This window comes from Mustela nigripes, chromosome 13 (assembly GCF_022355385.1).
Source record: "Mustela nigripes isolate SB6536 chromosome 13, MUSNIG.SB6536, whole genome shotgun sequence".
NCBI classification, from domain to species: domain Eukaryota; kingdom Metazoa; phylum Chordata; class Mammalia; order Carnivora; family Mustelidae; genus Mustela; species Mustela nigripes.
This window is the reverse complement of record NC_081569.1, coordinates 26,235,598-26,249,908: the sequence shown is the minus strand read 5'-3', so window position 1 is coordinate 26,249,908 and position 14,311 is coordinate 26,235,598. Positions and strand designations below refer to the sequence as shown.

The 14,311-nt window shown below is 38.9% G+C and overlaps 1 protein-coding gene across 5 annotated transcripts in view; it reads left to right on the top strand.

Moving 5' to 3' along the window:
- Nucleotides 1-14,311, top strand: part of HERC2 (HECT and RLD domain containing E3 ubiquitin protein ligase 2) — a 239,496-nt gene that overhangs the window by 136,571 nt on the left and 88,614 nt on the right. For all 5 annotated transcript variants that reach the window (XM_059371738.1, XM_059371740.1, XM_059371741.1 and 2 more), the window contains exons 45-52: nt 1,537-1,679; nt 5,976-6,243; nt 6,380-6,516; nt 6,985-7,083; nt 8,718-8,886; nt 8,989-9,114; nt 10,955-11,063; nt 11,197-11,336. In XM_059371738.1, the coding sequence (XP_059227721.1) occupies nt 1,537-1,679; nt 5,976-6,243; nt 6,380-6,516; nt 6,985-7,083; nt 8,718-8,886; nt 8,989-9,114; nt 10,955-11,063; nt 11,197-11,336 (1,191 nt within the window). The remainder of the gene's footprint in view (nt 1-1,536; nt 1,680-5,975; nt 6,244-6,379; nt 6,517-6,984; nt 7,084-8,717; nt 8,887-8,988; nt 9,115-10,954; nt 11,064-11,196; nt 11,337-14,311) is intronic.

Sequence of the window (14,311 nt, the reverse complement as noted above, 5' to 3'; positions counted from 1 at the left end):
TCCGTCCTGGTGGAGGAGACAGTAGGGGCACAGACATAGCAGTGAGTATATAGGTGAGTGTTGAAGTGCTTTGCTTTTTGCAAGAAGCTCGGGGTTTATTGATGAGCGTGGGCCAAAAGCTGGAGAATTTAGCTGAATTCATGTGATAGAATGCCTTAAATACTGGAGTGAAACTTAATGCTGACTTAGGGTCCTCCTGCAGTGAGGACCCACATGGTAAGGACTGATATTCAAGATGATATCTACTAGTGAGGTATAGGAGTATTTGAAAAAGGAAGGCCATGGAGATGAGAGAATTGCTTTTGTGTCAAGTGATAATGTGTATTCTGGGGGAAGGCATGAAAAATTGAAAGAAGGTTCCAGTAGATGCTGTGATAATGTAGTCTTTTTGATGATAACCACATGGGAAACCAGTGAAAAGTCAAAGATGGCTGGTATTTTAAGCTTGAGTTACAGGGAGGGCAGGGGGGAGTGCCTTTGACAAAAATTAGGGAGTCAGTGGAGTTTGGGGTGTTTTGTTTCTTAATCTTAAGAGGGTTTTTGAATTTAATTTTAATGTGCTGAGTATCAGGTAAATCAAAGTGCGGATTTATTCTGTATTTGACAATAGGGACCTTAACAATAAACCACAATTGTAGAAGATCAGGAAACTAGAGCCCAGGGAATTGGTTTAGCTGTTCTCTGTCTCTCTGATGAGTAGCTCTGGAGGCACTGAATCAGGGTTACTATCCCATGCTTGGGACAGTTGGGCCAGACAGGTAGAGCAGGGCTTTACAAATTACCATGGCCACCTGTTTTTATAAAGTTTCTGGGAACACAGCCATGCCCATTTGTTTACATGTCATCTTAGCTGGCTTTCATTCTGTAGTGGTAGAGTTGAGTAGCTGTGATAGATATGTGGCCAGTAAGCTTGAACTCTTTACTCTCCGTCCCTTTAAGAGAAAGATTGTCTAACTCCTTATCTAAAGGATTAGTTGAAGTTATCACCAACCTGCCAGCAAATTCAAATGGTGAGTGGGCTCGAGGCAGTGGGACTCAGAGGGTCTGGGGCATATAGGAAGTGCTAAATTCTTGACCCAGAGCTACTCAGATTAAAACAGACAAAAAGATGTTACCCTGACCACGTAACATATTTAGAATTAGTGTCAATTTATGGTGTGAACAGGGTTAGCAGGAAAAGCGAGGGCTAAAAATACGAACTTGGGAGTGTCCCTGGAAGGAGGGGGGTTTCTGAAGCAATGAGTGTACACCAAGAAGGAGAAGGTATAAGAATTGAACCAAAGGCAAAAATGTGGGAGATAGCTCCCTCCCCCCATTAGACACATGAACTAACAAAGGATAGATGCCAAAAGCAGGGAGTGGAAAATTCTTTAGAAACTAGTTTTTGATATCTGAGCCTTGAAGATTTTGATGGTCCCGTGCTTGAAGAGGTAGAGATCATATTTGGTTTAACATGTTTAATGCATTATCTTTAATAATAAAGAGATGTTAGGAGTTGAAAATGTAATGTACTTGTATTTTGTTCTTTAAATTCAGATGATGGAGGAGCTGCATCCCCTGACCTTGGGGACATGTCCCCTGAAGGGCCACAGCCTCCAATGATCCTCTTGCAGCAGTTACTGGCCTCGGCCACCCAGCCATCTCCAGTGAAGGCCATATTTGACAAACAGGAGCTAGAGGTACAGTAACAGCCTTGGCAATTTTAATTTGGCACATTAAATTGGAAACAATAGTTTTTCTAGATAATGTGTTTTCTTTTCTTTCTTTTTTGTTTTTTAAAGATTTTATTTATTTATTTGACAGAAAGACAGAGATCACAAGTAGGCAGAGAGGCAGGCAGAGAGGGGGGGGAAGCAGGCTCCCTGCTGAGCAGAGAGCCCGATGTGGGGCTCGATCCCAGGACCCTGAGATCACCACCTGAGCTGAAGGCAGGGGCCCAACCCACTGAGCCACCCAGGTGCCCCGATAATGTGTTTTCTTAAGGATATATTCTGAATTTTAAATGATATGTCAGAATAATTCTTGTGACTATTTAGGCTTTAACCATGTTTGTCATAGAGCATCATAATACTAGTTAGAGGATGAGTGAGTTGAAATTTAACCTTATTATTTCATTTTTTTAAAGATTTTATTTATTTATTTGAGAGAAAGCAAGAGCACGTCAGGGGAGGGAGAGGGACAACAGACTCTGCACTGAATGTGGAGTCTAATGCAGGGTTTGATTTCACAACCCTGAGCTCATGACTGAGCTGAAATCAAGAGTTGGATGGTTTATGAATCGAGTCACCCAGGCATGTCAAAGTTTAACATTAGTTTTGAATATGTGTGAATTATTTGAAAAAGTTAATGAGGCTCAACATGGATCAGATGCTCAAATAGAAAATGCTTTTTCTAGGAAATACTGTTACTGAAGGAGCCCCATTAGACCTAGGAATATTGCACTGACATGTTTGTTTCACTCACTTCAAAGACTTTCTTGGCCATGCTGTGTTGCTGCCAGGCTTGCAGTCTTTGCCCTGTTGCAGAGCACATGTGCTGCACAGTGTAACTTGGGACTGGGGTTATGGGCAGGTTTCCATAGAAGTATGACATGTGATCAGGTTTAAGAGTGATGTGGATTTTCATGGACTGTAGCATGAAGAATTAGATGTTTCTATAAATCCTTCTTTTGGGGCCCCTGGGTAGCTTAGTCAGTTAAGCGTCTGATTTTGGGTCAGGTCATGATCTCGGGGTCCTGGATCAAGCCTGCATCAGGCTCCCTGCTGAGCAGGGGATCTGCTTCTCTCTCTCCCTTTGCTTCTCCCCCTGATTATGCTCTCTCTCAAATAAATAAATAAAATCTTAAAAAAAAATCCTTCTTTCTATGTAATATGTAAAAAACTCTGGATAAAACATCAAAGACAAAAACAAAACCTCCAGTGCTCAGTTTGGCAGGTGGAACACATCCTAATAGAAATCCTTAGAGAGGGGCGCCTGGGTGGCTCAGTGGGTTAAAGCCTCTGCTTTCGGCTCGGGTCATGATCCCAGGGTCCTGGGATCGAGCCCCACATCGGGCTCTCTGCTCAGCAGGGAGCCTGCTTCCACTTCTCTCTCTGCCTGCCTCTCTGCCTACTTGTGATCTCTGTCTGTCAAATAAATAAATAAAATATTTAAAAAAAAAAAAAAAAGAAATCCTTAGAGACCAAGACTGCAGGGAGTTGAGGGAGTGAGGAAGCAGCTGGCTCAGTCTGATGTAACAGCTGACAGCAGTCAGGTGTGAGGAAGGTAGAATACAAAGGGAGAAGGCAAGAAATGTTGGGCATGAGGGTAAGGAGCAGTGACTTCTTTGAAATGGCCGGAATGCCAACTGCTTGTTAGGTCTGAAAACCACTAAGATGAAAGTTCAGGTTAAAGTGGCCTCAGTATGGCAGTGTTTCTAGTCACCTGTAAAGATAAAAAGAGGACACAGAGCAATTGAAGAGTGAATTGGGCAGAATGCAACAATCACATTGGGAGGTGCCCAGTGTTAAAAGGAAAGATGTAGAAGGAAGTGCGGAGTTATCCTTTAAGAATTGAGAGGGACTATTTTAGCAAAGAGAGATTTTTTTTTAAAAAGATTGTATTCATTTATTTGAGAGAGAGAAAGCATGAGCGAGAGCACAAGTTGAGGGAGAAGCAGACTTCCCACTGAGTAGGGAGCCCAATATGGGGCTCTATCCCAGGAACCTGAGATCATGACTTGAGCTGAAGGCAGTCGTTTAATTAACTGAGCCACCCAGGTGCCCCATAAAGAGAGATCTTTCATTGTTTTGTCTCCATTGATTCTGATGGAAATTCAACTATCATCCTTTTTTTTAGATTATTATGGTTACTTTTTAAAGATTTTATTTATTTGAGACAGAGAGAGAGAGCAAGCAGAAGTAGAGGGAAGGGGCAGAGGGAGAGGGAGAAGTAGACTCCCTGCTGAGCAGGGAGCCAGATGCCCAGCTCCATCCTGGGACCCTGAGATCAAGACCTGAGTTGAAGGCACACACTTAACTGAGGCACCCAGGTGCCCCCAACCGTCATTCTTACTGTTCTGTATGAAATGCCTTTTAACCCCCCTTTGGTTGCACTTAATATTTCATGATTTTTTTGTTTGTTTTTTTATTTTGTTTTGTTTTGTTTTCTGCAATTTGACTACAATGTGTATGTAATTTTTGCCCCATCCTCTTGGGGTGCATTTAAGTTATCTGCATCTTTGGCTTGATATCCACCCCCCACACACACACCAAATTTGGAAACTTGTTAACCATTTTTTCTGTTCTGTTCTCATTTTGTTCTTCGGTAAGAAAGATTATTAATGTGATTCTCTTTGTTCGAAGGTCTTTCTTTTGGTTAATCAGCTTGGCTAATTATAAATGTATCTGTTTTCAGGGTCAGGTCGTTCTGCTTCATTGGGTCTAAATCTGCTGTAAGCATCTAAAAAATTCTTTATTTTGCATTTTCAGATCTTACATTTCTATTTGGATCCTTATTTTAGAGTTCTATAAAGCCTTCCTGACAGTTCTTATCTTTTCACTCTCTATTTTTTTTTTACTGTATGTATATTTATGTATATTACTGTATGTATATTTAGCTGTAGAATCCCTCTAGTCTTCCAGGATTTCCTTTTTGCTAGGTTCTTCAGGGTCTCACAAATGCTTAGTTTTGGAATCAGTCAGTAATTTGGGTAGTCTGTATGCACATTTTATGATTTCTCCCTCACTTCTAGTTGCTCTGGTAGGACTGAATTCCAGCCTCTGACTGTAGTCCAATACACACTGCCCTGTCAGCTTGTGTGCTGGTTTCCCTTGTGGTCAAGGGTTGTACCATTTCCAGTTTTGATTGCTTAGGCTGCTCCCGAGGAACTTCAGACAGTTTTTGAAAATATTTTGTTCAGGGTTCATAGTTATTATTTGTAGAAACTTAGTCCAATGCACTCTGAGTCTTACCAGAACTTCTAACTCAGTCTGGTTCAGAACTGTAAGCTTTTAGGATGAAGCCTGTCACTTCTGAATTATTCACACTTCACAGCAAACCTTTCGTTTTTGACACTTCCTAAGCACTGAAAGTCTTAAGGGAGTCCTCTATTTCTTCTAAATTTCTTTCTCACATGCTCAGTTTAAAAAAAAAAAATAGCAAATCTTAGGCCCTATGAGAGTAACTGGAGATGAGGAGCAGCGAGTTTCAGGTAGTTCAGAGAAAGGGTTATGTGTACTGAAGATAGGGAGTCCCAACTATAGACCCCAGGAACGCATATGTTCATTGATTGATTGTAATGTTTCCCCGTATTTTTTATTTACCTTATTTTTTATACCAAGTTTAACTCTCAAAGTGGTTCTTTTACCTTTGAATCATTGAGAGTTGACTTGGTGGTTCATGAGAGAATCCCATGTCATCTCTGGCTTATCTTACAGAGGAAAAGAGGAAAAGAACAAGAGAGTGTGGACACTTCCTGGTCATGGGTATGGAAGGGATTCCTTCCTTCCCATCCAGCCCCACTCACTCTGCATTTAACTTGCTCACCTTGTTTCCTAACAGAGTTAGGAAAGTGAAGTTTTCTTTAATGGGCATTGATAATTGGCTAATTTACTGGACATTGTGTATACTGAAGCAGGAGTTATTTGACCATCATGTCTTTCTGTTGCATTAAACTATGAAAGTTGTCTTTGTTGTTTGTTAACAGTTTGATCCATTCATTTAAAAATAACCTATGTAAGTCTGAGTTTCCTATACTTCTGTACCACATTTCATAGCAGAAGCTTGTAATTTCCATTTTCTCAGGCTGCTTAAGTATCTTGACTTTTCTTAAAAAATACTTTTTATTTATTTTCTTAAAGTAGGCTCTACACCCAAGGGGGGGCTTGAACTCAAAACCCCAAGATCCAGAACTGCATGCTCTACCAATTGAGCCAGCCAGGCACCCCAGTCTTTTGACTTTTATAAACCTCCCAGCTCCACTCTCATTTGTCCAGGCTGCAGCTCTGGCTGTATGTCAGTGTTTGGCTGTGGAGTCTACTCACCCGTCAAGCCCAGTGTTTGAAGACTGTAGCTCCAGTGAGGCCACAACACCTGTCCCTGTGCAGCATGTTCGCCCTGTCAGAGCAAAGAAGCGCAAACAGTCACCTGCCCCTGCTCTGCCTATTGTGGTTCAGCTTATGGAAATGGGATTTCCTAGAAGGAACATAGAGTTTGCACTGAAGTCACTCACCGGTGCCTCTGGGAATGCTGCTGGCTTGCCAGGTATCTTGTTTTCTTTTGTGGGTGCTTCACACACATTTGTTTGTAGGTTTACCTTGAAATGCTAACAGCAGCAGCCTGCAGGCAGGCTGGTGCTGTGGATCCTCACTGTGGGTGTGCTGTCTGTGCTTGCTTGTAGGTGTGGAGGCCTTGGTTGGGTGGCTGCTGGACCATGCTGATGTGCAGGTCACAGATCTCTCAGATGTAGACACGGGGTCTGAAGAGTGTTCAGATGAGGAGGTGGTGGAAGATGTGGACGACTCGGCCTATGCTGTGGTCAGTGCCTCCTATGTGTTTGCCCCACCTCTTGTGTCAACCTGATCTGTGCTCTGGGTTTCCTGTGTACTGTCCCATGGGGCTTCTCTGCGGTTTGGCCGTGCATATAATGAAGCTGCTAAGTGCTGACTGGGTTTTCTGTGCCTTAATTACTTTAGCTTTAAAGCAGACCCTTGTTCCAACACCTAATGATATTGGGTAGACATGTTTTATATGACACAGTGAATTTCTGATTTAAGTAAATCATTTCATGGGATTAATTTAGAAATGTCTCAGAAATTTTCTTTTATCTTTTCATATTCATTCTGTTTACTGTATTTTAAAATATTTTTAAAATGAAAAATTTTATAGTAAAAATACAGCATAATATTTCAGACTTTATTTTTTAATATTTAAGATTTCACATACTTCTTTTTAAGTAGGTTTTTCTGGCTCAGAGTTTTTAAAATATATATTTATCTTTTGTAGTCTACTGGTGCTGTTGTAACAGAGAGCCAGACATACAAAAAACGAGGTGATTTCTTGAGTAATGATGATTATGCTGTGTATGTGAGAGAGAATATTCAGGTGAGTAAATAAAGCCTGGAGCTTTGCTCAGGTTTCTAGTCAGCAGTGTTCGAGCATCTTAGAAAGTCAGAAGCCTGGTGGGGGAGGGCACAGCAGGGAGGCCACTGTCACTGGACCAAAGAGGACAAAGGAACAGAAGATGAACAAGGGGTACCAGAGCTAGAGAGGAAAAGGTGGTTTGTCCATAATGATGTGGCACAGAGACATGGGCTTCTCAATTATCCCCATTTTGGATACTTCTAAAAATCTATTTTTGCTTGTTTTTCTTACATCACTCTTACTGCCAAGTAATTTTTAAAATCTTGCTAGGCTTTATGTAGTCCTTCATACATCTTAAATGCTTTCTTTCCTTGTTTTAATTCTTTTCTGGTTAGTATACTTCAGAGGAAATCCCAGACACCATCTCATTTCATCTGTAAATATGTCAGAATGTATTCCTAATTGATAAAGGATTTGTCTTTATTGTATTTTTAAAGTAAGTTGTATGCCCAGTGTGGGGCTTGAACTCCAGGATCAAGAGTGGCATGCTTTACTCAGTGTACCAGCCAGGCACCCTGATAAAGGATTTATTTTTAACATAACAACATTACTATTACCTAACATTAGGTAACAAAATAAACAATAATTCTGTAATACCATCTTATATTCAGAGCTTGCTCAGATTTCCAGTTTTCTCAGAAATTGCTTTTTGAGACAGTAATGTTTGTGAATTTGGATACAATCAAGGTCATACACCTTAAATTTGGGTGATGTCTTTCTGAAGTGTCTTTTAACCTGGAACAGTTTTCCCCTCTTTTTTTTTTTTTTTTCTTTTTCATGTCATTTATTTGTGGCTAAACTTGGTTGGATCATATCTTATCTTCCTCCTTCCTCTGCATTTCTTGTAAAGTCAGGATAAGGTTTGGTGGGGTTAAGGGAAGCTGTTGGACTCAGGCATTATCTTAGGCATGAATGCATCATATGGACCACCATGCAGTGTTGTTGGTTAGGTCATGTTAAGTCTATTTCCATCTGTTAAAGAGTTTCTGTTGTTCATTTTGGTGCTTTGATAGTCATTCGTGTCATCACGAGGGCTTGCACAGTAGTGGTTTTCTAACTTTGTCATGCCTTCCAAACTTATTAGCTGGGCTTTATTCTTGGAAGAACTCTTTAAATCAACTCTAGTTACTCTTTATAATGCAGTGTATATAGGAAAGGCAGAATAAGTGCTTGTTTTATTTTTATTTCTGTTTTACTTTATCAATTTTCGAAATGGTGAATTGGTGCCATGGACCTTACAAGGTGACCAAAAAACTTTGCTTGTTATCAATTGAGATGAATTTATTGGCTGATATGTATTTGATGTGTTTCAGCCATTATTCCTAGTGATCAGGTTGTTCTTTTGAATGAACACTTTGATCTTTGAGAGCTCCCTTGCTTTATGGCATAAGTTAATCTCTGTGCATCTTATGTGTTTCTTGCCCCAGACGTTGAGCCAGCCAGTTTTCTAAAGAGCCCTGGTTTCATTTAGTATAAAATGATTTTGAGAGTACACTCTGGGTGCTAAAGGAAATCCTTTCTTAGAATAGTGCTACTTAGAGTTGTTCGTTTCATCTATACCCTGGATTGGATTTTTATTTTAATTTTAATCTTAGGTAGGAATGATGGTTAGATGCTGTCGAACATATGAAGAAGTGTGTGAAGGAGATGTGGGCAAAGTTATCAAATTGGATAGAGATGGACTACATGACCTCAATGTGCAGTGTGATTGGCAGCAGAAAGGAGGCACCTACTGGGTTAGGTATATTCATGTGGAACTTATAGGTGAGCACATTCTTAAGTAAGTTCTTTTGCTTTTTCTTAAGTAGAGACAGAGTTCTCAGGAATAAATACTAACTATGGTTCACTTATTATTGTAATCTCTAGGCTACCCTCCACCAAGTTCTCCTTCTCACATAAAGATTGGTGATAAAGTTCGTGTTAAAGCCTCAGTTACCACACCAAAATACAAATGGGGATCTGTGACTCATCAAAGTGTGGGGGTTGTGAAAGGTAATATAATCCAGACAGCAAAATTCCAGGTGTTAGTTTTTCATCAGCTAATGTAATAAAGTGATTTTTTTTTCATTCAAGGGCAAGAAAAACAAGTATGAAGAAAGTCTCTGACATATGAATAGCCTTTTTTTTTTTTTTTTTGCTTGTCAGTGCTCTCTAGACCAGGAACACACCTGTAGTTGAACAGAGTGAGGTTTATTAACTCATTACCACTGAGGAGGATGCATGCCCTAGAAAATAGGGTGTCTACATAAGTGGGTATAACAAAGGACAATGAATGGGGCTTGTGTTGGATATTTTGGGAAGGGTTCAAAGGAGTGGGATAATTCTAAGAATGAGTGTCTTAATAAATATTAATCAATAAAACAGGAAAAAAATGGAGCTAGGATGGAGTTAATGATTGGCAAGGAAGCAGTTGTTCATACTAACCAGGATGCGAGAAGTGGGGCGTTGCGGAGGGTGTCTGGTCGTGTTTGTGGTTTGGATTAGATTTGAACTTGATCAGACTGACTAAAGAGTGGTTTTGCTTTTGTCTTGATTTATCACAGTTACAGGGGAAACTTGTTTAATGTTGGTGTTCTGTAAACTTGTTCTGTCATTCTGCCAAATGGCCTGTATGTGAGTGTCTGGCCAACTCCTTCAGTTGGGGACTATTCTCTCTCTCTCTCTCTCTGCTATAATAAAATTTAGGACTAAATTTAAGAAATGGAAATGTGAAAATGATGTGAGTTAAGGACTAGAAACATAAAATTCTTTTCAGTTTATACTTAATGTGATATTATTGAGATTTCAAATCAAACACATGGTATACTCTAAAAGGTATCCTATGTCCATTTAAACAATTGCATGAGAAGTAACTAAAAATGCATGTGATTTTATTTTATCTTTAAAGTCTTTTAAGGCCATAAAGAGATCTGTTTCATTTTGTTTGAACCTTATACGAACTCTTACTGTTGAAGAGCTTAGATTAGAAATGGCTATAATGGTGGTGCTTCCCCAGTGTGTGGGAGTGTTAGAATGTCTCAGGTTACGTAAGAACAAATAGTTTGTTTAACATTTTACTTTAGTTTAACATTTTTCTTTACTTAAGAAGTTCTTAAAAGCTTTGTAAGTCAAAACACAGATAAATGTTTTTTTTAAAGATTTTATTGATTTATTTGACAGACAGAGATCACAAGTAGGCAGAGAGGCAGGCAGAGAGAGAGAGAGAGAGAGGAGGAAGCAGGCTCCCTGCTGAGCAGAGACCCCGATAGATACCGGGCTCGATCCAGGACCCTGGGATCATGACCTGAGCTGAAGACAGAGGCTTTAACCCACTGAGCCACCCAGGCTCCCGAAAACACAGATAGATTTTAAAAATAAGAACTTGGTTCAGAATCTAATGTCTGAGTAGCAAAGTATTCTCACCAAAGGACAAGAGATCTTTTAACATTATTATTGTGAATTGTATTTCCTAAAATACTAAATGGAGTTTTTGACTTGATGTAATTAAAACCAAACAAACTTATTGTGGAAAATTTCAAACATATACAAAGGTAGGGAATATAGCATAATGAACCTCCTTGTGTCCATCACCTGGCTTTAATAGTTGTCAACCCCTGGCCAAAGTTGTTTCATTCATGATTCCCTCCCTTGATTACTTTGAAGCTAATGAAAATACCACGTCATGTGTTTGTTCATCCATAAGTATCTTAGAATGTGTCTCTCAAAGAGAAGTATTCTTTGAAAAACATAAATAGCTACAGTATAATTATCACATGTTTAGGTATAGTTTAAATTTTAACAGTAGGTTTTTATTGGCGACCAAGATGTTTCAGCAGTTTCTATTGTGTCCTAGCTTTCAGTGCAAATGGAAAAGATATCATTGTCGACTTTCCTCAGCAGTCTCACTGGACTGGGCTGTTGTCAGAAATGGAGTTGGTGCCTAGTGTTCATCCTGGGGTTACGTGAGTTAATTTTCATATTGCTGGATTTGTTTGGGAGGAATAGTTTTCTTTGGAATTAAATTTAATAAATTGCCTCAGTTTAATAAATGACATTATCTTTTTCTTGTCAACCCAATGGTTGTTTTACAAATAGGTGTGATGGCTGTCAGATGTTTCCTATCAATGGATCTAGATTCAAATGCAGAAACTGTGATGATTTTGATTTTTGTGAAACATGTTTCAAGACCAGAAAACACAACACTAGGCATACATTTGGCAGGATAAATGAACCAGGTATGATTTAATGGTTATGCTCATTTTCATTAAAATATTATTAATGAAATCATTATTGTGCACATGAATGTTATTTAGTTTGCTCTTTAAAGTTCATCTTTTTAAAAAAAAATAAAGTTCATCTTTATGTGGTGAAAACTGCACAGTATATGCAGTGAAAGAAGAGAGGTGCACATACTTGAAAACTTGCTATCTTTTTTTTTTCAAGCAACGAGGGACTGCCGAACTAGAATAACGGGGTTTGTTTGCTTGTATTTCCCTAAATAACATTAAAAGGGTCGCAAGAAACTAATGTTTTGTTGTATGGAGTGTGGCATTGGATAGATGTATATCTTTACTGTGGCAGAATATGTACAACATAAAATTTGCCATTTTAATTTCTTTGAAGTATACAATTCAGAGAATGTTGTACAACCATCCCCACTGTCTATTTCCAAAACTTTTCACCACTCCAAACAGAAACTCTGTACCATTAAGTGATAATTCCCCATTCTTCCCGCCTCCCAGTCCCTGGGAATCGGCTTCCTGTCTCCATGAATTTGATGACACCAGGTACCATATATAGGTGGAACCAAAATTCCCCTTTTTGTATCTGGCTTATTTTACTTAGGATTGTGTTTCCAGGGTTTTTTTCCAGGTGGTAGCATGTGTCAGAACTTCATTTGTTTGTATGGCTGAATAATACTTCATGTATATCACATATTGTTTATTCATCTATTAATGGACATTTGGATTGTTTCTACCTTTCAGCTATTATGAATAATGTTAGTGTGAACATTGGTGTACAGATCTGTTTTGAGTTCTTATTTTTAAAATTGGGAGTGAAAATATGGGGTTATATGGTAGTTCTTTGAGGAAACTCCAAAATGTTTTCCACAGTGGAAAACATTTTATATTCCCTCTAGCAGTATATGTGCTGCCAAAGTGAGCACTACCACCAGCAGTATATAAGGGTTCCAATTTCCCCATGTCCTCACCAACTTTTGTTATTTTTCATTTTTTTAAAATTTCAGCCATCCTAATGGGTGAGAAGTATTACCTTGTGATTTTCATTTCACTTTCCCTAAAGACAAATGACATTGAACCTCTTTTCATGTCATTTGGGCCATTTGTGTATCTTTTTGGGGGATATGTCTTTTAAAGTCCTTTGCCCATTTTTTAAACTTCTGATGTTAAGTCTTAGAAATTCCTTAAGAGGTGCCTTGGGTGGCTCACTTACTTAGCTGCCTTTGGCTGGCTTAGGTCATGTGTCATGTCCTCTTCCTCAAACTTCAGTGGGGAGTCTGCTGCTCCTTGGTCTTGTGCTCTCTCATTTGCACTGTCTCTCAAAGGAATGAATAAAATCTTAAAGAAAGAAAAAAAAATTTTTTTAAATATTCTGCACATTGAACCCTATCAGGAGATTTGCAAATATCTCATCCCATTCTTTGGGTTGTCTTTTCGCTTTCTTGATGGGATTCAGTGATGCATAAGTTTTTAATTTTCATGAAGTCCATTTAATCTATTGTTTCTTTTGTTGCCTGTGTCTTTGGTGAGTATTTGCTTTCGGTGTACATTGCTTAATCAAAAGTCCCTGAAGTCTAGCACCTGTTTTTCTTTCTAAGAGGGTATAGTTTTAGCTCTTGAACTTAGGTTTTGATCCATTTTGAGTTAATTTTTGTACATGGTATAGTTAAGAGTTCAGTTTCATTCTTTTACATGTGTGCATCCAGTTTCCCAGCACTACTTATTGAAAAGACTGTCCTTTCACCAATGAATAGTCTTGGCATCCTTTTTGAAAATCACTTGACCCTTGATGTGAGAGTTTATTTTTAGGCTCCCAGTTCTGTTCTATTTGTCTATTTGCCTATCCTCATTTCAGTAGTAAACCATACATTGTGATTATGTGAGCTTTCTAGTAAGTTTTGGTATTGGGAAGTGTGAATCCTCCAAATGTGTGCTTGTTTTACAAGATTGATTTGACTATTTGGTATCCTTTGAAATTCAATATAAATGTGGGGATCAATTTTTGTACTTTGGTAAGCAGTTGTTTTATAGGAATTACACTGAATTTGTGTATTGATTTGGGCATAATTGTCATTTTATTTTATTTTATTTTAAAGATTTTATTTATTTATTTGACAGAGAGAGATCACAGTAGGCAGAGAGGCAGGCAGAGAGAGAGGAGGAAGCAGGCTCCCTGCCGAGCAGAGAGCCTGATGCGGGACTCGATCCCAGGACCCTGAGATCATGACCTGAGCTGAAGGCAGCGGCTTAACCCACTGAGCCACCCAGGTGCCCCCATAATTGTCATTTTAATATTACTAAGTTTTCCAGTCCATGCACAAGGGATGTATTTTCCGTTTACTTAGACCTTTCAGCAATTTTTTTATTCAGCAATGTTTTTTGATTTTTCAGTATTCAAGTCCTGTGGCTTCCTGATTAAATTTATTTCTAAGTATTTTTTATGCCATACTTTTTATTGTAAAGATTTTATTTATTTATTTATTTGATGGAGAGAGAGCACAAGCAAGGGGAGCTTCAGGGAGAGGGAGAAGCAGGCTTCCCACTGAGCAGGGAGCCCAAAGCTAGGCTCTATCCCAGGACCTGGGGATCATGACCTGAGCTGAAGGTAGACACTTTAACCATCTGAGCCACCCAGGCACCCCTTTTTTATGTCATATTAAATGGAATTCTTAATTTCCCTTTTGGAATGTTTGTTGCTAGTGTATAGAAATATACACTATACTTTTAACACATTTTGTATGTTGAATTAATATCCAGCAGCTTGGCTGAGTTTTATTTATTGTCTCTTACAGTTTTTTTGTGTGTGGTTTCCTTTGGGTTTTCCACATATAAGATCACATTATCTATGAACCAAGATGGTTTTGCTTCTCAAATTTGGATGCCTTATATTACTTTTTCCTGCTTTAGCTAGTTGTTCCAGGACTAAGTGGCATAGAAGTAGAAAAGGTGGCCATCCTTGTCTTGCTCCT